This window comes from Rhinoraja longicauda, chromosome 1 (genome assembly GCF_053455715.1).
Source record: "Rhinoraja longicauda isolate Sanriku21f chromosome 1, sRhiLon1.1, whole genome shotgun sequence".
Taxonomy (NCBI): domain Eukaryota; kingdom Metazoa; phylum Chordata; class Chondrichthyes; order Rajiformes; family Arhynchobatidae; genus Rhinoraja; species Rhinoraja longicauda.
In genome coordinates, this window is record NC_135953.1 from 32,295,637 (window position 1) to 32,321,791 (window position 26,155).

Consider the following 26,155-nt stretch of genomic DNA (forward strand, 5'->3'; position numbering starts at 1 on the left):
GCTTTCTTCACTGCCTGCTGTACCTGCATGCTTCCTTTCATTGACTGATGCACTAGGACACCCAGATCTCGTTGAACTCCCCCTCCTCCTAACTTGACACCATTCAGATAATAATCTGCCTTTCTATTCTTACTTCCAAAGTGAATAACCTCACACTTATCTACATTAAACTGCATCTGCCATGTATCCGCCCACTCACACAACCTGTCCAAGTCACCCTGCAGCCTTATTGCATCTTCCTCACAATTCACACTACCCCCCAACTTAGTATCATCTGCAAATTTGCTAATGGTACTTTTAATCCCTTCGTCTAAGTCATCTAAGGCTTCCACGATCGGGGTGGTCGAAGCTCCTGTGGTCGAAGCTTCTGAAGTCGATCCCAAACAAAGGGACCGCCCGCTCAACAATGTTAGGCCACAGTGCGGACGGAAATACGAAACGGAAAAAGTCGCAGCTCCGACGATGGAAGAGATAAAAAAAGTTTCCCCAACACCACCCCCCCCCCACATAATATAAAACTAAAAATACACTAAAACATACAAATAAAACAGACTAAAAACAACAAAAGAAGAAAAGGACTAGACAGGCTGTTGGAGAGGCTACCACTTACGGTGCCACCCGGTCATAGAGTGATAGAGTGATAAAGTGAGGAAACAGGCCCTTCAGCCCAACTTACCCACACCGGCCAACATGCCCCAGCTACACTAGTCCCACCTGTCTGTGCTTGGTCCATATCCATCCAAACCTGTCCTAGCCATGTACCTGTCTAACTATTTCTTAAACCATCCTCAACTACCTCATCTGGCAACTTGTTCCATACACCCACCACCTTTTGTGTGGCTCGATTGTGATCGTGTATTATCTTTCCGCTGACTGGTTAGCACGCAACTAAAGCTTTTCACTGTACCTTGATATAAGTTACAACAAACTAAACTAACAAACCCAGCACTGATCCCTGAGGCGCACCACTAGTTGAATGCATCCTTACTTGTAGAATTTATGTGTAATTTATGTATTAAATATTTCCCCATCCACCTCCATCTTTCTGTTTGAAGAGGGGTTCTGTCCAAAACGTCACCTATTCCTTTTCTCCAGAGGATGGCACAGTGGCACAGCAGTAGAGTTGCTGCCTCATGGTGCCAGAGACCCGGGTTCAATGCTGACTATAGGTGCTGTCTGTATGGAGTTTGCACATTCGCCTCGTGACCTGCGTGAGTTTTCCACAGGTGTTCCGGTTCCTCCCACACTCCAAAGGCGTACAGGTTTGTAGGTCAATTGGCTTCGGCATAGATTGTAAATTGTTCCTAGTGTGTGTAGGATAGTGCTAGCATAAAAGCAATAGACAATAGGTGCAGGAGTAGGCCATTCAGCCCTTCGAGCCCGCACTGCCACTCCATGTGATCATGGCTGATCATCCACAATCAGTACCCCAAGTACTCGGATCGCTGGTCGGCATGGACTCGATGGGCCGAAGGGCCCGTTTCTGTGCTAAGATGCTGCCTGACCCGCTGAGTTACTCCAGCATATTGTGCCTATCTTCGGTATAAACCAGCATCCGTAGTTCCTTCCAGCACATTATGTCTTTGTGTGCTGTCTCTGAGTGAGTATGTGCTCAGATGGTGATGCTGCTGCTGCATGCATGGTTTTCATTGCAGCTGCACATCATTGCACTGGTTGGTGCATGTGACAATAAACTCCACCTGGGTCAATGCACCGCAGCTTCAGTCGGCCTGCACTCGCCTGCATCGCCCCTCCCCCCATCCCCCGCCCCCCCCCTCCCCCCGCCCCCCCTCCCCCCTCCCCCCGCCCCCCCCGGCCTGGGCGGGGACACTGCCGGGCCGTCGCTCTGATTGGTCGCTGCTTCGGCGGCCGGGGAGCTCCGATAGGCGGAGCGAACTACCAATCAGACGGGGGAGGGTGCGGGGTTAGCCGGCGTTCTGTGGGGGCTCACCACCAAAGATAGCTCACCGGGTGAGCGCCGCCAGGTCCTAACGCCCGTTGACGGGCGGAGTGGCTGACTGTTCCCCGCGGTGCGGTGCAGCGAGGCTAGGCGTCTACAGGGTGGTCATGAGGCGCGCACTATGCCGCGCCGTTGTCCTGGCGACCGCGGTCGGGTTGGCGTTCTGGATGGTCAGCGCGTGGACGGGCAGCAAGCGGCACGTGTTCGACGGGCAGCAGCTGGCGCACCTGGCGCGGCAATACGCAGGTGGGTGCAGGCTGCAGGCCGCAACGCTGAGCCCAACACAGTGGGCGAGTTAATGCTGCAGGGGGTGGGGGCAGCACATACCGTACGCATGCAGATGCACACGCGAATGCATCACGCACGGAATTGATTGGGGAGGGGAAAAAAGCAGCAACGGGGTACTGATTCTTGATGGTCGACCGGGCTTGTATTCGCTGGAATTCAGAAGGATGAGAAACGTCTTAGAGGATTGGACAGGCAAGATGCAGGAAAAAATGTTGGGGGAGTCCAGAACCAGGGGGCCATAGTTTAAGAATAAGGGGGAGGCCATTTAGGACTGAGATGAGGAAAAACTTTTTCATCCAGAGAGTTGTAAATCTGTGGAATTCTCTGCCATAAAAGACAGTGCAGGCGAATTCACTGGATGTTTTCAAGAGAGAGCTGGATTTAGCTCTTGGGGCTAAAGGAATCAAGGGATATGAGGAAAAGCCGGTACGGGGTACTGATTTTGGATGATCAACCATGATCTTATTGAATGATGGTGCTGCTGGCTCGAAGGGCTGAATGGCCTACTCCTGCACCTACAGGTACATCCTCTTGGGAGCTGTTGGGACGGATGACACTTCCAGTCCAGGTGGCGGCCATGTCTTTCTATTAAATCCTGGTGCTGTGGCTTAACTGGAGAGGACTGTGTAAGGAATGCCGTAGTGCAAGGTGACTCAGTAGTGAGAGGTATGGGCAGGAGATTCTGTGGCAACAGGTGAGACTCGATGGTGTGTTGCCTCCCTGGTGCCAGGGTCCAAGAAGTCTCGTCGGGCATTGCTGTGCATCCTCAAGGGGGAAGGGGAGCAGCTGGAAGTGATTGTGCATGTCGGCACAAACGACGTCTGGAAGAAAAGGAGTGGAAAAATAACTGCAGATGCTGGTTCAAATCGAAGGTAGACACAAAATGCTGGAGTAACTCAGCGGGTCAGGCACCATCTCAGGAAAGAAGGAATGGGTGACGTTTCAGATCGAGACCCTTCCTCAGAAGAGGAAGGAGGTTCTGCAACGTGAGTTTAACAGGAAGCAGCATGTGCAGCTGGGAAAGCACATCTTGGACCTGCAGACCCTCAGCATAGGAGCACCGCAAGGCTGCGAACTCTCCCCTCTCCTTTACACCAACGACTGCACCTCCACAGACTCCTTTGTCACGCTCCTCAAGTTTGCGGATGACACAGCCCTGGTTGGACTGATCCAGGATGGCGCGGAATCTGCCCACAGACAGGAAGTGACACAGCTGGCATCCTGGTGCCATCGCAACAACCTGCAGCTCAATGCTCTTGAGACAGTGGAATTGATTGTAGACTTTAGGACAGCCCCCCCCTTCCCCCATCAACAACACCACAGTCACATCTGTGGTGTAAGAAAATAACTGCAGATGCTGGTACAAATTGAAGGTAATTATTCACAAAAATGCTGTAACTCAGCAGGTCAGGCAGCATCTCAGGAGAGAAGGAATATGTGACGTTTCGGGTCGAGACCCTTCAATTCATCTGTGGAGTCATTTAAGTTCCTTGGAACCATCATCTCCAGCGACCTTAAATGGGGGGGGTCACCATCCACTCCACAGTCAAAAAGGCCGAACAGAGGATGTACGTCCTGCGGCAGCTGAGAAAACACAGTCAGCCACAGGCAATGATGGTCCAGTTTTGTACTACCATCATTGAGTCTGTCCTCACCTTCTCCATCATGGTCTGGCTTGAGTCAGCCATCAAGCATTACATCCAGAGGCTGCAGCGCATCGTTTGATCAGCCGAGGAGGTTGTTGGCTGCAACCTTCCCCCCATTGACGAACTGTACACTGCAAGGGCCAGGAAGAGTGTGGGTAAGATCATCTCTGACCCCTCTCACCCTGGCCACAAAATCTTTGAAGTACTTTCCTCTGGGAGGTGACTCTGGACTGTCAAAACCGCCACAGCCAGACATAAAAACAGCTTTTTTTTTCCAAAAGCAGTGGCTCTAATCAACAGCCAAAAGTCTGTAGCCTCCTTTTACTCTCATATTTTATTTCATTCTTCACATCTTTAAATTATAATGCTTTATTTTTAATTATCTACCGAATATATCGTGTTGTTACTTGCGAACAAAGCACCAAGGCAAATTCCTTATATGTATACATATTTGGCGAATAAAATGTATTCAATTCAATAGAGATTTAGGAAGACGGCTGAAAAGCAGGACCTCTTGTGTGGTTATCTCTGGTTTGCTTCCAGTACCTCGTGCTGGTGAGGGCAGGAACAGGGAGATGGGGGAATCTGAATGTGCAGCTGAGGAATTGGTGCAAGGGACAGGGATTTAGATTTATAGACAACTGGGATCTCTTCTGGGGTAGGGGTGACCTGTACAAAAGGGACGGGTTACATCTTAACTGGTGGGGGAACCAACTTTCTAGCAGGTTTGTTAGTGCTACACGGGTGGCTTTAAACTAAATAGTGGGGGGGAAGGGTCGACAAATTGGAAGTATAAGGATGGAGTTAAAGGGAAAGAGAGTACAGGAAAAGTAACGAGAGTCACCTGAATGAATGTGACGGAAAGTTCAAGAAGGGATAAGAGAGTAAGGTCAGGTGAAATAGGAACCGGTGTGAGAGGAGAGGTAAATACCGAATTAAAAGTGTTATGCAGATGCTCCTCGACTTACGATATTTTGACTTTACGATGGTGCGCAGCGGTAGAATTGCCGCCTTACAGCGAATGTAGCGCCGGAGACCCGGGTTCGATCCTGACTCCGGGTGCTGTCTGTACGGAGTTTGTACATTCTCCCCGTGATCTGCATGGGTTTTCTCTGAGATCTTCGGTTTCCTCCCATGACGTACAGGTGTGTAGGTTAATTGGCTTGGCGTATGTGTAAATTGTCCCTGGTGGGTATAGGATAGTGTTGATGTGTGGGGATCGTTGGTTGGCGCGGACCCAGTGGGCCGAAAGGGCCTGTTTCCGCGCTTTATCTCTAAACTAAACGGCAGCGAGTCAGCCACGCTATCAGGTGTATTAAATGCTTCGATATTTTCGATTTACGATGGGTTTATCGCAACGTAACCCAATCGTAAGTCGAGGAGCATCTGTTTATGAATATGTTAGAGATTGGTAGGTATGATGTTGTAGGTATTACAAAGATATGGCTGCAAGAGTTTCGGTGCTGACAGCTGAATATTCAGGGTTATACGTCTTATCGAAAAGACAGACAGGTGGGCAGAGGAGGTGGGGTAGCTCTGTTGGTAAGGAATTAAATTCAGTCCCTTGAGAGGAGTGACGTAGAATCAGGAGATGTGGATTCTGTACGGATAGAACTGAGGAATTGTCAGGGTAAAAAGACCCTAATGGGAGTTATCTACAGGCCCCCAAACAGTACCCTGGATATAGAGCGCAAGTTGTATCAGGAGTTAAAATTATCATGTATCAAAGGTAATGCTACGGTGGTTATGGGAGATTTCAATATGCAGGTAGACTGGGAAAATCAAGTTGGTACTGGACCCCAAGGAGTTTGTAGAGTGCCTCCGAGATGGATTCTTAGAACAGCTTGAAGTGGAGCCTACCAAGGAGAAGGCAATTCTGGATTTAGTGTTGTGTAATGATCCGGATTTGATAAGGGAACTCAAGGTAAAGGAACCATTAGGAGGTAATGACCATAATAGGATAAGTTTCAATCGGCAATTTGAGAGGGAGAAGGTAAAATCAGAAGTGTCAGTATTGCAGTTGAATAAAGGTGACTATGGAGACATGAGGGGGGAGCTGGTCAAAGTTCACTGGAAAAGGACCCTAGCAGGGATGACGGTGGAACAGCAATGGCAGGAATTCATAATCATAATCATACTTTATTAACCAAGTATGTTTTGCAACATACGAGGAATTTGATTTGCCATACGGTCATACCAATAAAAAGCAACAAGGCACACAAAATACATTTTAACATGAACATCCACCACAGCTACTAGAAGGCGAAATAAAAGTCCAATCTCTTCCCTTCTTTGTCCCCCCCCGGAGTCGGGATCCTCAAGTCTTCCGTTGACGGGATGATCGTGGCTCCCGTAGCCGTCGGTTGGGCCCATGTCGGGGCGATCAAGCTCCCACATCGGGGGGATCTCAGCTCCCCCACGCCGGGCGATCGGACCCCGGGTCGGGGCTAATGGAACCTTTTACGACTGGAGCTTCCCAACATCAGTCTCTACCTGAGACTGCGAGCTCCTCGATGCTGAAATCCGCAGGCCACGGTTGGAGCGTCGATCCCAGGCAAGGGATCGCGGGCTTCGATGGTAAGTCACCGGCCCCGCGGTGGGGCTCAAAGTCAGTCTCAAGCATGGCCGCCTGCTCCATGATGTTAGGCCGCAGAGTGACCGGAGATACGATCCGGGAAACAAACTCAACTCCGGCAAGATAAGAGATTGAAAAAAGTTTTCCCCTACCCCCACATAAAACAAACCGGAGAACATTAACACAAATTTTTAAAAACACATTATACATAACAAAAAAGACAGACAGACCGTTGGCGAGGCACATGGATAAGCAAGGAATGGAGGATTATTCCTGTGCTGCACATTTCTGCTATGTTCTAAGTTCATGTCAGAAGAAGAATCCTGACTTGAAACATCAACTATCCATGTCTGTCACAGATTCTGGGCGACCTGGTGATTTATTCCATCATTTACTATTATTGTGTATGAGGGTATTTAAACGGTTAGCTATTAAGGTTCTTTAGATGTCAGAGCTTGTCAGTTTTATTTTTAACAACAATATATCAATGCTGTTTCAAGATTTGAATGTTACAAAGGCAACAAATGATCACTGCATTTGGAGAGTCAAGAGTGTTTTATTATCATATGTCCTGAAATAGAACAGTGAAATTCTTATTTGCAGCAGCACAACAGATATGTAAACATAGTAGTCTGTATACATCAAAAACAACATCAAATCGGTGATGTATTGCCTCCAGCAGCTCTGATCAGAATATAAGATGGGTCAGAATATAAGAATATAAGATGGGTCAGGTGACGGAGGTATGTGTTGAGGAGCACTTTGGGTCTAGTGATCATAATGCCATTAGTTTCAATATCATTATGGAGAAGGTCAAATCTGGACCAAGGGTTGAGATTTTGGATTGGAGAAAGGCTAATTTTGAGGAGATGAGAAAGGATTTAAAAGGAGTGAAATGGAAATTGTTGTTTTATGAAAAGGATATAATAGAGAAATGGAGGATATTTAAAGGTGAAATTTTGAGAGTACAGAGTCTTTATGTCCCTGTTCGGTGGAAAGGAAAGAATAATAATTTGAAAGAGCCGTGGTTTTCCAGGGAAATTGGACACTTGGTTCGGAAAAAGAGGGAGATATACAATAAATATAAGCGGCAGGGAGTAAATGAGGTTCTTGAGGAATATAAAGAATGTAAAAGGAATCTTAAAAAGGAAATTAGAAAAGCGAAAAAAAGATATGAGGCTGCTTTGGCAAGTAATGTAAAAGTAAACCCCAAGGGGTTCTACAGATATGTCAATAGCAAAAGGATAGTGAGGGATAAAATTGGTCCATTAGAGAGTCAGAGTGGACAGCTATGTGCTGAGCCGGAAGAAATGGGGGAGATATTAAACAATTTCTTTTCTTCGGTATTTACCGAGGAGAAGGATATTGAATTATGTGAGGTAAGCGAAACAAGTAGAGTAGTGATGGAAATTAGGAGGATTAAAGAAGAGGAGGTACGGACACTTTTGAAGAATATAAAAGTGGATAAGTCTCCAGGTCCTGATAGGATATTCCCTACGACATTGAGGGAAGTTAGTGCAGAAATAGCAGGGGCTATGACGGAAATATTTCAAACGTCATTAGAAACAGGGATGGTGCCGGAAGATTGGCGCATTGCGCATGTTGTGCCTTTGTTTAAAAAAGGTTCTAAAAGTAAACCTAGCAATTATAGACCTATTAGTTTGACGTCTGTGGTGGGAAAATTAATGGAAAAGATACTTAGGGACAATATATATAATTATTTGGATAATCAAGGCCTGATTAGAAACAGTCAACATGGATTTGTGCCTGGAAGGTCATGTTTGACTAATCTTCTTGAATTTTTTGAAGAGGTTACCAGGGAAATTGATAAGGGCAAGGCTGTGGATGTTGTCTATATGGACTTCAGTAAGGCATTTGACAAGGTTCCACATGGAAGGTTGATTAAGAAGGTTAAATCGTTGGGTATTAATAGTGAGGTTGCAAGATGGATTCAACAATGGCTGAATGGGAGATACCAGAGGGTAACGGTTGACAATTGTATGTCAGGTTGGAGGCCAGTGTCTAGTGGAGTGCCCCAAGGATCTGTGTTGGGTCCACTGTTGTTTGTCATTTACATTAATGATCTGGATGATGGTGTGGCAAATTGGATTAGTAAATATGCAGATGATACTAAGATAGGTGGAGTAGTTGATAGTGAGGTAGATTTTCAAAGTCTACAGAGAGACTTGGGCCTTTTGGAAGGGTGGGCTGAAAGATGGCAGATGGAGTTTAATGCTGATAAGTGTGAGGTGCTGCATTTTGGTAGGACAAATCAAAATAGGACGTACAGGGTAAATGGTAGGGAATTGAGGAATGCAGTGGAACAGAGGGATCTGGGAATAACTGTGCATTGTTCCCTGAAGGTGGAATCTCATGTGGATAGGGTGGTGAAGAAGGCGTTTGGTATGCTTGCCTTTATAAATCAGAGCATCGAGTATAGAAGTTGGGATGTAATGTTGAAATTGTACAGGGCATTGGTGAGGCCGAATCTGGAGTATGGTGTGCAGTTCTGGTCGCCAAATTATAGGAAGGATGTCGACAAAATGGAGAGGGTACAGAGGAGATTTACTAGAATGTTGCCTGGGTTTCAGCACTTAGGCTACAGAGAGAGGTTGAACAGGTTGGGTCTTTATTCTTTGGAGCGTAGAAGGTTGAGGGGGGACTTGATAGAGGTTTTTAAAATTTTGAGAGGGACGGACAGAGTTGACGTGGGTAGGCTTTTCCCTTTGAGAGTGGGGAAGATTCCAACAAGGGGACATAGCTTCAGAATTGAGGGACAAAGGTTTAGGGGTAACATGAGGGGGAACTTCTTTACTCAGAGGGTTGTGGCTGTATGGAATGGGCTTCCGGAGGAAGTGGTGGAGGCTGGCTCGATTTTATTATTTAAGAGTAAATTGGATAGGTATATGGATAGGAGGGGATTGGAGGGTTATGGTCTGAGTGCAGGTAGATGAGACTAGGTCAGGGAGAATGGTCGGCGTGGACTGGTAGGGCCGGACAGGCCTGTTTCCATGCTGTAGTTGTTATATGTTATATGTTATATGTTAAATTCTGCTTGTATTTAAATGCAAGTCTCTGTGCAGTAGGTAAATGCATTATCTAATCTGAAATTGTATTAATGTCCAAGGTGAAGGCTAATCATCACCCCCAGCAGCAGATTCAATCTTTCTATAATTTCTACAATGCCTCCGTCTTGCCTAGTTTCATGCTAAACACAAAAGAGCTTCAATGCCAGGATTGTTGGGCTGGGGGAGTAGACATTAACATTGGTCTCCTTGTCCTGACAATGGATTTGGTGCTTCCTAACAACATAACATATTGGGAACCTAAGAAACGTGAATCCACCATTTTGGCTTTTATATTCTGTACTTGGATTAAAACAAATTCTGATTATTTCAGTTGCTTTACTATCGTGGTCTTGCACAATTGGACTCTAATCTTTTTGCTCATCCACGGCACAAACTTTCATTCAGAGCAAAGTAATTTTGAATTTTATCAAATTTTCTGTTATTGAATTCCAAAATAATGTCCTATTCCAATTTATTTTGAGACTAATTAGCTGGACATGACTCCATACTAGCAATCATCCAATTCAACAAAGCCTCTTTTGGGTCCATCTTATAGACAATAGACAATAGGTGCAGGAGTAGGCCATTCAGCCCTTCGAGCCAGCACCGCCATTCAATGCGATCATGGCTGATCACTCTCAATCAGTACCCCGTTCCTGCCTTCTCCCCATACCCCCTCACTCCGCTATCCTTAAGAACTCTATCCAGCTCTCTCTTGAAAGCATCCAACGAACTGGCCTCCACTGCCTTCTGAGGCAGAGAATTCCACACCTTCACCACTCTCTGACTGTAAAAGTTCTTCCTCATCTCCGTTCTAAATGGCCTACCCCTTATTCTTAAACTGTGGCCCCTTGTTCTGGACTCCCCCAACATTGGGAACATGTTTCCTGCCTCTAATGTGTCCAATCCCCTAATTATCTTATATGTTTCAATAAGATCCCCCCTCATCCTTCTAAATTCCAGTGTATACAAGCCTAATTGCTCCAGCCTTTCAACATACGACAGTCCTGCCATTCCGGGAATTAACCTAGTGAACCTACGCTGCACGCCCTCAATAGCAAGAATATCCTTCCTCAAATTTGGAGACCAAAACTGCACACAGTACTCCAGGTGCGGTCTCACCAGGGCCCGGTACAACTGTAGAAGGACTTCTTTGCTCCTATATTCAACTCCTCTTGTTATGAAGGCCAACATTCCATTGGCTTTCTTCACTGCCTGTTGTACCTGCATGCTTCCTTTCAGTGACTGATGCACTAGGACACCCAGATCTCGTTGAACATCCCCTCTTCCTAACTTGACACCATTCAGATAATAATCTGCCTTTCTATTCTTACTTCCAAAGTGAATAACCTCACACTTATCTACATTAAACTGCATCTGCCATGTATCCGCCCACTCACACAACCTGTCCAAGTCACCCTGCAGCCTTATTGCATCTTCCTCACAATTCACACTACCCCCCAGCTTAGTATCTGCAAATTTGCTAATGGTACTTTTAATCCCTTCATCTAAGTCATTAATGTATATCGTAAATAGCTGGGGTCCCAGCACCGAACCTTGCGGTACCCCACTGGTCACTGCCTGCCATTCCGAAAGGGACCCATTTATCCCCACTCTTTGCTTTCTGTCCGTCAACCAATTTTCTATCCATGTCAGTACCCTACCCCCAATACCATGTGCTCTAGTTTTGCCCACTAATCTCCTATGTGGGACCTTGAAATGATTTCTTATTACAGCGTGGAAACAGGCCCTTCAGCCCACTGAGTCTGCACCGACCAGTGATCCCCACACATTAACGCAAGCTTACACATACTCGGGACAGTTTACACTTATACCAAGTATACAAACACAAGCCAATTAACCCACAAACCTGTACATCTTTGGCGTGTGCGAGGAAACCGAAGATCTCGGAGAAAACCTACGCTGTCACGGGGAGAATGTATAAACTCCGTACAGACAGCTCCCGCAGTCGGGTTCGAGCACGGGTCTCTGGCGTTGTCGGGCAGCAACTCTACCGCTGCGCCACCGTACCATACGGGCATATTGTCGGTCATTATATAGCAATCTCATTACTTGAACTACAATGGTTCAACAAAATGGCTCACTACTCCCATCCATGAATATTCCCTTGTCTTGCCCTTTTCCCTTTGTTCTTGCCACTGAAAACATTCTGAGATTCTGATATCAACTGTTACAATCTTTCCAAAGATTTTTTGTTTCCAGGTGATCTGTATTGTACACCAATTGTCAATATAAAATTTAAAGAATTTGACCAAACAAACACAGGTAGTTGATTCACAAAAGTGCTGAGTAACTCAGCAGGTCGGGCAGCATCTCGGGAGAGAAGGAATGGGCGACGTTTCGGGTCGATACCGTTCTTCAGTCTGAAGAAGGGTCTCGACCCGAAACGTCACCAATTCCTTCTCTCCCGAGATGCTGCCCGACCTGCTGAGTTACTCCAGCACTTTGTGAATAAATACCTTTGATTTGTACCAGCATCTGCAGTTATTTTCTTATACAGGTAGTTGAATTTGGAAAGGAAATTTGGCATGGGGGAAGTGGTGAAGAATCAAATAGATCAGATTGTTGTAGGAAGGTTGTACTGCCTTGATTGTCTTCTTCAGTGCTAGTTCATTGATTTTAAATTGCCATTTTGGGTTTTCCAATTCGGTAATTTACCTGCACGCCACTGTATCTTAGCAACCTCCAGGGGTTCCACTCCTGGTCTATTGACTCTGTGTGATAAGTCGTTTTATACCTGCAGAATACCTGCAGGCATCAGGTGTGTTCACTGTTTGTGCTTGTCCTCTATGTCCCTGTTGTGAAAACTCAAGATGCCTCTTGGGGTACACCTCACCAAATTGACCAATCGCATACTAATGGTTCGCTTAAACTAAAGACGAATATTCCCCCTCTTATGGCAATCTCTTGCTGTTATGGGGAGTTTTGGTTGAATAATTGAGAACAATTTGAAACTGTTTTTCAAGGTCCTTGAAAATTCAATTTTTAATGAGAAAAGCATTATTCATGCAGAGTAATGTGGCATTTTTTCATCGTTTATAATGCATATTTTTATTAAAAGTCGGGAAACATTGTTAGACATGTTTGTCTTTGTTGCCTATTTTTTCCCTCCTCGCTGTCGCTGCCCACCCCAGGGCTTCTGAACAACAACTACAACACTTGTGTTTGTTCTTATTTCACTGCGCTAAAGGGAGACGGGGCCGGGGAAGAGAACGGTGGAGTGGCGCAGATCTCACTGGCACTGGGAGAGAGAGAGAGAGAGGGGGAGAGGAGGGAGAGAAGGGAGAGAGAGAGAGAAGGAGAGAGAGAGAGAGAAGGAGAGAGAGAGAGAGAGAGAGAGAGAGCACGAGGGAGGGAGCAGCCCTCGCAAGTGGCGGGCACTCCTTCACCAAGACCCTCTGACATCCTCCCCTCACTCCCGCTCACACCCGCTGCTCCCTCTACCCCGACACTCTCTCCCTCTCCCCAACCCCCCTCTCTCTCCCCCCCCTCCTCTCTCTCTCCCACTACCCTCCCTCCCTCTCTCTCCCCCTCCCTCTCTCTCCCCCTCCTCCTCTCTCTCCCCCCTCCCTCTCTCTCTCTCCCCCCTCCCTTCTCTCTCCCCCTCCCTCTCTCTCCCCCTCCTCTCTCTCCTCCCCCCTCCCCTCTCTCTCCCCCCTCTCTCTCCCCCTCTCTCTCCCCCTCTCTCTCTCCCCCCCTCTCTCTCCCCCTCCTCTCTCTCTCCCCCCCTCTCCTCTCCCCCCCTCTCCTCTCCTCTCTCTCCTCTCCTCCTCCCTCTCTCTCCCTCTAACCCTCCCTCTCCCCCTATGCTCCCTCTCCCTCCCTCTCTCTCTCTCTCTCTCTCTCTCTCTCTCTCTCTCTCTCTCTCTCTCTCCTCTCTCTCTCTCTCTCTCTCTCTCTCTCTCTCTCTCTCTCTCTCTCTCTCTCTCTCTCTCTCTCTCTCTCTCTCCTCTCTCTCTCTCTCTCTCTCTCTCTCTCTCTCTCTCCCTCTCTCCCTCTCTCCCTCTCTCCCTCTCTCTCCCTCTCTCTCCCTCTCTCCCTCTCTCCCTCTCTCCCTCTCTCCCTCTCTCCCCTCTCCCTCTCTCCCTCTCTCCCTCTCTCCCTCTCTCCCTCTCTCCCTCTCTCTCTCTCTCTCTCTCTCTCTCTCTCTCTCTCTCTCTCTCCCTCTTCCCCACCCCTCTCTTCCCGGCCCCTTCTCCCTCTAGCGCAGCAAAATAAGAATAAACCCAAGTGTTGTAGTTGTTGTTCAGAAGCCCCGCATCCCCGGGGTGAGCTGCAGCGAGGAGGGAAGTTTCCTTGGGTTTGTTGTTTGCGAGGGGGCTCTGCGATCTCTCGCCTTGGCCTGGCTCTGGGTCGGTGGCGATCTGCTCTCCGGTGAACCTTCGCCGGCAGCTTAGAAACATAGACAATAGGTGCAGGAGTAGGCCATTCGGCCCTTTGAGCCTGCACCGCCATTCAATATGATCATGGCTGATCATCCAACTCAGTGTCCCGTACCTGCCTTCTCTCCATGCCCCCTGATCCCTTTAGCCACAAGGGCTTCCAGTCCTCCCCAGCCGCCGACGCGGTTCCACGGCTCTGGGACAAGTTAAAGAGTCGGAGAGCGCTGAGGGGAACATACCGTGTAAAGCAAAAAAAACCTACAAAATCATCGTAGTTTTTACTAATTAACCATATATACACCAAATTAACAGTTTTGAAAACAGTATTTTCTTACCTATACGGAGAAAAACTGGGGAAAAACCCATCAATGTTTGCTGGATTTTGGTCCTTGAAAATGGGATTTTTGGACCTTGAAAAGTCCTTGAATGTTTTTGCTATTCCAAGTGCACGAACCCTGATTCAAGATTCAAGATAGCTTTATTTGTCATCCAATATTGGACGAAATTCAGTAACGCACAGTCCAACAATAAAAGCATTAAATAGGCATTAAAATTACACAGCCTCAAAAACACACAAAAAAAGAAACATCCATCAAAGAAACATCCATCACAGTGAGTCTCCTCCAGTCCTCTCCTCACTGTGATGGAAGGCCATAATGTCTTTCCCTTCTCCTGCTGTCCTCTCCCGCGGTCAGGTTGTTGTGGTTGCAGGCCGCGCCGGACGGTCCGCAGCGGCCCGAGCCTAAGGCGAGTCCCAGCCGCTCCCGCAGCCTCCGAAGACGGCCGGCTCCCCTGATGATAAGTCCGATCCGGGGCGGGCGAACACGCTGCCGCTGCCTGTCGCACTGACCTCTGTAATCATGACAGGTTTACAGAGTTGATTCAGGCTCTGCAATGGGTATCAGCATTGTGGAGGACAATGAATTTCAGTTGTCTAGCTAATGGAATTTTTCAATCAATTGCAAGAAGGGCTTGCAAGAAATCACCAGCTACAACCCCCCACTCCTTGGACAATCGGCAGCTGACCAAACAACCTGAACCAGTTCTACTGCAGGTTCAAGAAACAGAAACGTAACCCTGGGACTCCCCATCACCTACTCACATCCTGACTCTGTTCTGCAAAGACTGGACCCTTCCCCATCCACTCCTCCCCAATCACCAAATATTAGAGTGACAATGTACCATGTCAGTGACATTTTGCAGAGTTGTGCATTGTAACTAGAAGTGATTTAATTTATTTGCCTGAATGAAATGTATTTCTCAGTGATGTAAAATGGTGCTGTATTTCAGGTCTCAATCATGATCAGGCATTCACAAAGATTGTGGTTGAATTAAGGAAGATGTATCCTGGCCACATACTTCCGGATGAGGACCTCCAGTGGATCTTCGTGAATGCGGGAGGCTGGATGGGTTCGATTTGCGTTTTGCATGCATCCTTAACTGAATATGTGCTGCTCTTTGGAACAGCATTGGACACTGGAGGACACTCGGGTATATTAATTGTTTCATTAAATTATATTTGGAAACATTTTAAAGGTTTACATCATGTCAACTCTGCAGTATCAATATTGGGTTGATAGTGTGTCCTGTTGTGAATTATTCAATTACACAGAAAGTGATCTTTAATTGGAAAATCTTGAACTAGAGTGAAATAAAAGATGCAAGAGATAAATAGGTGTGTATATATTCTGAGAATTCAGAAATTTCAAATATTCTATTGCTATAAAGTTCAAACGGCACTTGGAGGAATAGCCACTTTTTATAGTCACAAATGACATTCTTTGTAGCATTGACTCTCAAACTGTCTACTGTTGTCCTCTTTGACCCATCAGCAAATTCCAACATGCCTGTCCGTCACCCAAATGCTTCCCACATGTCCCTGTCGTCATTGTTCTTATCTGCCCACTCTATCTCCCTTATTTGGTTGCATGCTTCACTTGTCTTTACTATCAGATTGCTTCATCTGCAGCCCTTTGCTTACAACTATCACCTTCCAGCACCTGTTGCTATTTCAACCTTCCTTCCCTCCCTCACCTGACTCCATCTACCATTCAACCTCTCCTCATCCGGATCCATGTATTGCTTGCCAGCTCTTTAGTTTAGTTTAGAGATTCAGCGCAGAAACAGGCCCTTCAGCCCACCAAGCCCGCGCCGACCAGCGATCCCTGCATATTAACACAATCCTACACACACTGGGGACAATGTACATTTATACCAAGCCAATTAACCTACAAACCTGTACGTCTTTGAAGTGTGGGAGGAAACCGAAGATCTCGGAGAAAACCCAAGCAGTCACAGGGAGAACGTACAAACTCCGTACAGACAGCACCTGTCGGGTTCGAACCTGGGTCTCTGGCGCTGAAAGCACTGTAAGGCAGCAACTGTACCGTTGTGCCACCGTGCCACCTCTTGTCCCACTCCACCCTCTTACATCTTTATACTGGTTATCATTCCTCTTTTTTTAGCCCAGATGATATATCCTGACCTGAAACATTGACTTCCCTTCCATGGAATTTACTCAACCCACTGAGTTCCTCGAGCGGTTTTTGTTTTGTTGATCCAGAATCCATCATCTACATCTCTTGTGTTTCCATCATATCTCCAGTGAAACAGCTGGTGGTTAAATCCATTCTAATTCCACTGCACTGGAATCAATCCTCCTTTAAGCCCATTTCTAAATACTTAAGCAAAAATACAATAGTGTGGATGCTGGAAATCTAAAGTAAACACAGTAACTGCTGGAAATACTTAGCTGATCTGTGGAGAAAGAAATGGGTTAATGTTTTGAATTGATAACTTTTCCAGTGAAAGAAAACCCAGGAAGGTCTTCATGTTTCTTCTTAATAAAGGTGCAGTCTTTTATTCAGAAATGCTAACAGAATTACTTTTCCTCGAGGCAATTTCATGAGGCATCAATCTGAATCTTTTAAAATTAATTTTAACAGCTCGTATTAAAAAAAAACTTGCTATCCTTAAATTATAGCCGAGCTCTTGGAGAGTTCTTATAGCCATTATTGTCTGTCAGTGAATCTGTTCTAAAGTTGTAAAATTCATTACAGTATTGCCATTGTACTTGAACATAGGAAACTTCTCAATTTCATATGAAAGATATTTAAAATTTTGCACCTTTTTCTTATTTGAAAATGGATTGAGCTTGCTATTTGTTACAAGAAGATTTGGGAATGTGTATAATGGATGTATTTAAATTATTATGATTTACCATTGTAGGTCGCTATTGGGCTGAAGTGTCCGATACAGTTATTTCAGGGACTTTTCAACAATGGAAAGAAGGGACAACAAAAAGTGAAATATATTACCCAGGTTAGTTTCTGTACAAAGTGTTTTGGAATGTTGTTAAGCATGGAATCCCACCATTCTATATTCATTATAATTGCCGTGGTATTAAATGTTACAAAAGTGGGTCATTTTGTGCATGTTTCTGCATTTTGAAAAAGCTGGCCGATAAGCAATCATCCTTGATTCTCCTGCTAAAGAGCTACGACAAGCTAAATTCAGTATTCCTTTAAGTACATATCCAATTCCTTTAAAAAGTCAGGTTGAAATCTTCTTCCACTGTTCTTTTCAGTTAGCCAATTTCTATACTTCCCGTATTATTTCAAATCACATTCTCTCTCCCCCCCCCCGTCCCCGTCCCATTTCCTTTTACCACTTTTATCTCTTTATCCAGGTCATCTAATTTTTTATGATGCAGCATGAATATAATAAAATGGTGCTTCACATGACTGAAGTAGACTTGATGGGCCGAATGGCCTAATTCTACACCTGTCACTTATGACCGTATGACTAAAAGCAAACACATAATGTACAGAGGGATTCTAGGATCCATTTTAATGTAGATGCTACATTTGTAGGTGGTGAAGGAAAGTCAGAGATGTGCCATATGCCAGAATTAGAGCCATCTAATTATAAAATGGACGGCTGAAGAAGACTAATGAGAGAAACTAAATGCTTAAAGATTAGGGAGACATGATCTTGAGGAATTGAGATGGCCAGATATAATTAGAATTGTCTTTGCAGCTTCATAAAAATAATTCAACCACTGGGGCCATTCACTCTATGGTGTTGTTTGGCAAAGCACTACCCAACCTAATTCCATCTTGCAATACTTAATATGTACACCTTCTTAGCTCGTGTGTCACCATGAATTTTTTTTTAAATCGGTGAATTGTTTACAAAAGTGACAAACACCATGTTCTCAGGATGATTATGAATGGAAAATCCTGGTGTGTCAGAGCTCAAAGTCAGTATGTTTGCCTACTGTCTGTTAACGCCTCGTGAATAAACCCAGAGTGAGTCACACCTGATTGGAACTACAAAATGTTTATTGTCAGGAATTAACTATTATAAAAGTTTATTGAATTTTTTCCTGATTTTTGAAAGCAGGAACATCTCAAATTCCAGATGGTGAGCGTTTGTTTTGGATATCTGTGGAGGGGGAGGGGGGGGGGAGAACAAAACTCTACTTATGCATTATAATTTATTTCCACAGGGGACACAATAGTCCATTCTGTTGGTGAGGCCACATCCGTTCGCTGGAGTGCGGGTACTTGGATGGTTGAATATGGCCGAGGCTTTATTCCATCCATGTTGGGGTTTGCACTATCCGATACGATCTTCAGCACGCAGGATTTTCTTACTCTCTATTATACAATATCCGTCTACGTAAAAGCACTCATTCTGGAAGCCAATACATACCTCGCTGGAGCTGGCTTCTTTTGAAGCATGTTGGAGACTTTTTGTAATTTTAAAGTTTATAAATGTCTATACGATGTCAGTTTACATTACTTAATGGGGTTGAAAATTGTATCCATGCCCATCAGTCCTGGAAACTTTTGACATTACTTTTGTATAATACAACAAATTTTTCAATATTTCAACTTTTTCTTTACCAAGGATCATCCCATCATATACTATTTAAAAAGTTAATCAAGTCTTAAAATTGTTTTTGCATTATCTCATTTTTAGGGCAGAATCACTTGAAACATTAATGTTCAGCTAATTCTTTTGGAATAATTTTGGAAGGTAAATTGAGATGGGAGGACTCTCAGCATGATTTATAAACCTCATCAGATGACCATATTTTAAGCATGTTATTGCTTTAATCTGAACCTGATGGTTAATGACTATCCTTTTAAATCTCTAAATCCTATCTATTAGTCACATTTGCACACGTTTATTACCAATCTGTTTGTAAATGGACTTTAGTTATTTAATTTTGTGCGCTTGAAACACATAGATCTTGTCCAAATTCACAGTGTGTTCAGCATTTCTCCTGATCCTATTTAAAAGTCCAATTTTCGATGCACTTTTATCGACCAAACCGGTGTGATCGTTTGAGCTAAGTAGCATAACATGAAATTGTTTAAATATAAAACATTAATTACTCTTTATTTGCTATAATATTTTATTGCAGGGCAGCTGGAAGTATTGTGTAGAATTTCAGAAACTGTAAATGTTTTTTTTCATTCATTTTGGTTCTGGCAGTCAATGGCACCTAAGATTAGTAATCTAATGTTCACTGGGTGCAAGCCATTGTCTTGAGCAAGGTTGCTGATGTTTGCAGCTGAGTTGCTGTTTTGAGTCAACTGGTCATTTATGGACAGCTGACATGATTTAGGAATAATTGAAGCTGTTAAGCACAATTGCCTTGCCTTTTGCTGCTACTTACCCGGACAGCCAGGCTCCTTCACAGCTGTATTCCCACCCAGGAGGAAGAATCTACTCCTTGTATCTTCTCACTTAATACTGCTGTAATATGAAAGCTGTTCAGAAAAGGTGAATTAGAAATGGAAAATGCTGGAATCACTTGGCAACTGAGCAAGCTTTTATGGAAAGAGAACTGGTTAACATTTCAAATCAAAGACACCATCAAAAATGTTCCTACAAGAAGCCTTTAGCCTGAAATGTTTTCCACAGATGCTTCATGTCTTGCTGTGTGTTTCCAACATTTTCTTTTCATTTCAGATTTGATTTTTCATTTCACAGGAAATGTCCAGCTTTTGCCATGGTGCTAATTGTTCTGATTTGTGTTATTTAAAATTATTGCTAGTTGTTTTCCCTGGATTTTGTTCTACCAGCTGTGAAAGAAAAGGATGAAAATGCTATTCATTATGTAGAGGAGTTACATCTGTTAATCTGTCTTCAATTGTGGATATCTACTAGTAAGAACAATAACAATTATTTTTCCACAGCCTGTCTTGGATATACACAGGTGGACAAACTGCAATATTTGTTTTGCCATGTGACATGTTCCCTGCATAAATTTGAATTATTTGAGGAGATTCCTGACATTTTGCCGCCCATTTCTTGTTTCTCCCAGATTATCTAAGACCTTCTGCTCTAAATTGATACTGGCGATGTTGTTTTGAGGAAGTTGCAGAGTGTGAATGCCATTTTTTATTGCATCTGGATTTCAAATCTAAATTTTTTTTTTAAATTGCATCCACTTGTGTTGTACATTTGCCTCATTATCACATCATCTTGTTTATATTTGTACGTTTACATAGATAAAAACCAACATGGAGAATCAAAGATTTCCCAAATATGAAGTTTATTTCTGTTTGCATTAATGTTTTTTTTTTGCTGAAACGCTTTACTTGAAGAGCTGGTCTTTTTTTACTGAATAAATAGTACATGAAATGTTGCATTTCTCTTTAATCTTTAAAGGAAAGTGCCAACATATACTGTAGTATTTGAGAACAGCTTTTTGCGGTACAATATATGCAGAAAAGCAGAAGTTAGCCATATTGTTAGTGAGCTTTTAAAGATTTGTAATTGGTTCTCTGGTCCACATATTTCAATGCAAAGTACTCCTGCTGTTGATATAGGTTTGAAATATCAAACCAAAAGATTTGCTCAAAACAATCTTATCAATATGTTTAAGTTAATTAAAGCATACACATTTTTTATCCTTATTTGTGTTATCATGACCAATAAATTTGCCCTTGTTCAATAGATAGTTGGAATAATTTTTTTCAAGAATAGAACAAGTTGTGTAATAGTTATTACCACAATGCCTATTTTTTTGCTGCAGTGTGTGCATTTGGTTCATTTCTGCATTTCTAATTTTGCTTTTGCATATATCTTAATTGCTCTGTTGACAACATGGTTTCAATTTGAAGTTGGGCAGATTTATTGGTGTCTGTTAGTTGCATTTATTGGTGTCTGTCCATGCAGCAAACGCATTTTGATGTCTGGAGGAATACTGCAATAGAAAGAAACTCTTCCTTTGTTCAAATGTGCAATGTTGTACAATGCCACAGTTCCAGTGACTGTATTGAAGTTAATGAAACTTAATTTTAGGAGTATTCAACAAGTATATGCTTTGATACTGCATTTCCACATCCAACTGTTAACAGAATTGAATGCATGGACTCAGTTTGTCTTACTTGACTGACCCAGAGAAGAATCATTGTCTGGGCAGCTGTTAGAAATTGGTGTGGAGATGACTGCAAGTGAGATCTATGACAGTCCCCAATGATCAGGGAAATGCTGAGAGGGAGGATTAACAAATAGTTGCAGAAATGACAAAAAGTGCAATGAAAGGAGGATCAGTATGGAAAATCGTCTCTTTAAATTAATGTTAAAACAAGCTGGTTTTTTGGTCCTTGATCAGGTTCCTGGTATATTTGGTCATGGTGAGGAAGTCATTACTGCTGCCCTGCTCTGACCTCTGGGTAAAGTGCCAGTTTGGACCCCAATGACATCCTCTGAGGCTGGGTTGCACATTTTAAGGGAATCCCAGTGTTGTATGTTACAATAGACAATAGGTGCAGGAGGAGGCCATTCGGCCCTTTGAGCCAGCACCACCATTCCATGTGATCATGGCTGATCATTCTCAATCAGTACCCCCCCCCGTTCCTGCCTTCTCCCCATACCCCCTGACCCCGCTATCCTTAAGAGCTCCATCTAGCTCTCTCTTGAATGCATTCAGAGAATTGGCCTTCACGGCCTTCTGAGGCAGAGAATTCCACAGATTTACAACCCTGACTGAAAAAGTTTTTCCTCATCTCTGTTCTAAATGGCCTACCCCTTATTCTTATACTGTGGCCCCTGGTTCTGGACTCCCAAAGTTGGGAACATGTTTCCTGCATCTGACGTGTCCAACCCCTTAATAATCTTATATGTTTCAATAAGATCCCCTCTCATCCTTCTAAATTCCACTGTATACAAGCTTAGTCGCTCCAGTCTTTCAACATATGACAGTCCCGCCATTCGGGAATTTACCTAGTAAGCCAACTCTGCACGCCCTCAATAGCAAGAATATCCTTCCTCAAATTTGGAGATGAAAACTGCACACAGTACTCCAGGTGCGATCTCACTAGGGCCCTGTACAACTGCAGAAGGACCTCTTTGCTCCTATACTTGACTCCTCTTGTTATGAAGCCAACATTCAATTGGCTTTCTTCACTGCCTGCTGTACCTGCATGCTTCCTTTCAGTGACTGATGCACGAGGACACCCAGATCTCGTTGTATGTCCCCTTTTCCTAACTTGACACCATTCAGATAATAATCCGCCTTCCTATTCTTACCACCAAAGTGGGTAACCACACTTATCCACATTAAACTGCATCTGCCATGCATCCGCCCACTCACACAACCTGTCCAAGTCACCCTGCAACCTCATAGCTTCTTCCTCACAGTTCACACTGCCACCCAGCTTCGTATCATCTGCAAATTTGCTAATGGTACTTTTAATCCCTTCATCCAAGTAATTAATGTATATTGTAAATAGCTGCGGTCCCAGCACCGAGCCTTGCGGTACCCCACTATCAGGCTGATGAGGATGACAACTGCTGTCGAGTTAAAACTAAAACCATGGTGTTTACTGCCAGTAAATGATTTTCAATTAATTAAATGGTCAGCTCTTGGCAGACAGATAGTGGTGCAAATTGACTGTGTTTTACATATGAACAAAAGTGATGCTCCACAAATGAAGTTATAAAGTATTTGCACGAACATGCACAGTGAAAATAAAGCTCTGAGGAATCTGAATGTCAGCTTGAACTAAGTGGCTTCTTTATATGGTGGGCCTCTTGAACCAGCATTTGGTAATACGATGCCTGAACTGATCTTGGCCTCAGGATCATTTTCCTCCTTTCCCTTCCCATATCACTTGAGCACCTGGATAAAATGATGGTGAAATATGATCTAGTGATGCAGAATTTTGCTTTGGTCTTGTTTTTTGGTGTCGGGTAATTGGAGAAACTTGACCAAAGTAATTTATTTTTTAAATCTTCAATATGGCAATGGTATTTTTTTTAATGGAACTTCGTGTCTATAAAAAAATATTTTGTTCATTACTGCTAGCTATAATTGTTGTTTCCGTGAATTGCCATCTCTAAATTTTAGTTTGCCTTAGCCCATCATAGGATCATAGCGATTTAATATTTTGGAGAAAAACATTAAATTGCGATCATTCCCCTTCCACTAAATCATCGGTGCTTATTAAATTGTGTGCAGAATTTTACAATTTTTAACTGCAAGCAAAATTTAAATTGTGTAACAAAAAAGTGCATATGGGGATGCCAGAAAACAATGGATATTCTAAAACAGCCAATCATTTTCTATTTATTTGAGCAGGTATCATTGCAATTGTTTCACCAATAGTAACTACAAATCAATGTTCTCTTCACATTGAAATTTTTTTTTGGAACATATTAAATTTATTGTAGTGGTGCTGTAAATTCCCCCTCATTGAATCTTCAGGTTTTTGTGACTTAATCCCTTCAAGGACTATCCATTTGTGCGTTGGAATTTAGACTGAAATGTGGAAGAATCACCTTGTAGCTCTGCAGCAAAGATGGATGGCATTTTTAGTAAATTAAACCTTCAGGAATTCTGCAAATTCTATAAATGGAAAACCAATTGTCTCGCACTTCACTTTTTTAATAGATCTGTCTTTCAAAGTTAAATTGGGTACTGAAATGGCTGCATAACCTAATTTGAACAAGCTACAATCCAATAAATTGTCATTCCTGAATTTAATCCGCACCCCAATAATTTTGTTCTAAATTCTCCATGTGGGATCTTTATTGTGAAAGAGTGGGTGAAATGCACGAATGATAAATGAATGACTTTTTGTTAACTTTGTGTTGATACATTGCTTGTTTATTTATGGACATTACCAATGTACTTGAATAATATTGGCTCTAACTTGAAGCTTTTAAAGTGCTGTCTGTAAAAGAAAGTAATGTTGTGCTTAAAAAATACTTTGTGATTGATCATGGAAATATCACCAAGAGCCTTATTAAAATGTCATTTGAGTATATCCTAGTCTATTTGAAAATGGCAGATATTAGCTAACTAATTTGCCTAAATATATATCTATTGTCTTGAAAAATTAAAATACGTGTATTTTGTGGGACAACCATTGAAAATAAAATTTCTGCTTTAATAAATAGTTCATTCCACATCTTTAATGTCTTTTTCAACTAAAGTGATGGTAAACAAGGACACTTCTTGGGAAATAAAATAATCCATTGTCTCTTTGAGCCTGAGTCGTAGTATTAATGCAACCACCACCTAGAAGCTCAGCTGACCCCAGTGCTGTTTTCATTTTAATCGGCATTTGACTACTTTTAAAATTACTGATGATCAATTAGTACCACCTTCCACATATAACAAATGCTGTGAAATTATCTGCCAAAAAGACCTGGTTGTTGGATCAATTTAATAAAGATGGATTAAATTGGATACTAAAATAACCTAATTTGAACAAGCTCGAATCCAATACATTGACCCCCCTGCTGCTACTTTCCTCCCCCTGGTTTCACAATCTGCAACACTTCAAACATGTTTCACACATTTAGTTCTTATCTCTGGCCTTTGTTCCAGCCAAATCCAGACACAAAAACTTCGAGTAACTCAGTGGGTCAGGCAGCATTTCTGGAGAAAAGAAATGGGTGACTTTTCGGGCTGAAACCCTTCAGACTGAGGGCCAAGGGAAAGGGAAATGAGAGCTACAGAGAGAGAGATACAGAACAAATGAATGAACGATATGCAAAAAACCCAACTATGATAACAGTATAACAGTTCAACAGAGCTTTATTTGTCATTCGGTACCGAGGTACCGAACGAAACTACATAGCAGTCATAAAAAAAAGAACACAAGACACATAACCCCAACACAAACGTCCATCACAGTGACTCCAAACACCCCATCACTGTGATGGAGGCAACAAAACTTCCACTCTCTTCCCCATGCCCACGGACAGACAGCTCGTCCCCGACCGACCCGCACAGTCCCCGCAAGGGGATGGAAGTCCCCGCGGCCGAATCGCACCGGGCGCTGAAACGTCTCGTGGCCGAGCCGGGCGATGAAAGGCCCCGCGACCAAGCCTTGCGCAGCTAAGTCCCGTGGCCGAGCCGCACCGGGCGATGTTAAGTCCCGCGGCCGAGCCGCACCAGCGATGAAAAGTCCCGCGGCCGAGCCGCACCGGGCACTATTAAGTCCAGCGGCCAAGCCGCACCGGGCGATGTAAAGTCCCGCGGCCAAGCCGCACCGGGCGATGAAAAGTCCCGCGGCCGAGCCGCACCGGGCACTGTTAAGTCCAGCGGCCAAGCCGCACCGGGCGATGTAAAGTCCAGCGGCCAAGCCGCACCGGGCGATGTTAGGCCCTGCAGCCGAGCCGCACCCCGCGCCGTGAGGAAGAGAAAAGTTTCCCCCGCCACCCCCCCACCCACACCACCACCCCCCACACATACACAACCAAAAAAAAATACAAAAACCATCCCAACACCGACACACAACAGAAAAAAAAGGAAAAAAGACGAACAGACTGCTAGCGAGCCGCAGATGTCATGATCAAGGTAACGTGGAACTCTGGAGCCCACAATTGCACATTGTTGGCTGTGGAGTCGGTGATAATGAGATAGACAGTGAAACTCAACAGGGTGACAATGAAATTAGAATGACTCCGCACACAATCCACACCTGACTTGCAGCTGCTTTTCAGTGGACAGGTTTAGACCACAGATGTCATGCTCGGAGGCGGCATTGACGTGTGAAAAGGGCTGGCCGGACCTTGCTGTCCTCATGGTCACGTGTGCATTTCCCCTACAAACAACACAGCAGTTAAAACTCAGTATATCTCTTTAGTAGTGTCTGTCTATGTCTGAGCTTTGGCCTTTAATAAACATCGTGAAATGCCTGTGTATGTGCTTGCCTCATTGATCTAAACAAATAGCTAGA

At 44.0% G+C, this 26,155-nt stretch overlaps 2 protein-coding genes across 3 annotated transcripts in view; one reads left to right on the top strand and one right to left on the bottom strand.

The window, feature by feature from the left end:
• Positions 1-2,205, bottom strand: part of galt (galactose-1-phosphate uridylyltransferase) — a 51,038-nt gene extending 48,833 nt beyond the window's left edge. The window contains exon 1 of one of the 2 annotated variants that reach the window (XM_078428558.1): positions 1,969-2,205. The gene's annotated coding sequence lies outside the window, so the exon portion shown is untranslated. Of the gene's footprint in view, positions 1-1,951 lie in introns of both variants that reach the window. The other variant, XM_078428466.1, reaches the window with a different exon arrangement.
• Positions 1,924-24,421, top strand: sigmar1 (sigma non-opioid intracellular receptor 1). Its single transcript, XM_078428751.1, has 4 exons — positions 1,924-2,206; positions 15,231-15,431; positions 17,169-17,261; positions 18,451-24,421. Exons 1-4 carry the CDS (start codon positions 2,068-2,070, stop codon positions 18,678-18,680), a joined length of 663 nt encoding a protein of 220 aa, XP_078284877.1. The 5' UTR covers positions 1,924-2,067; the 3' UTR covers positions 18,681-24,421.
• Positions 24,422-26,155: the final 1,734 nt, after the last annotated feature.

Coding starts and splice junctions, on each gene's coding strand:
- sigmar1 (XM_078428751.1), top strand. CDS start 2,068: ATGAGGCGCGCACTATGCCGCGCCGTTGTCCTGGCGACCGCGGTCGGG. Junction 2,207..15,230: donor CCTGGCGCGGCAATACGCAG/GTGGGTGCAGGC, acceptor GCTGTATTTCAG/GTCTCAATCATGATCAGGCA. Junction 17,262..18,450: donor AAGTGAAATATATTACCCAG/GTTAGTTTCTGT, acceptor TTATTTCCACAG/GGGACACAATAGTCCATTCT.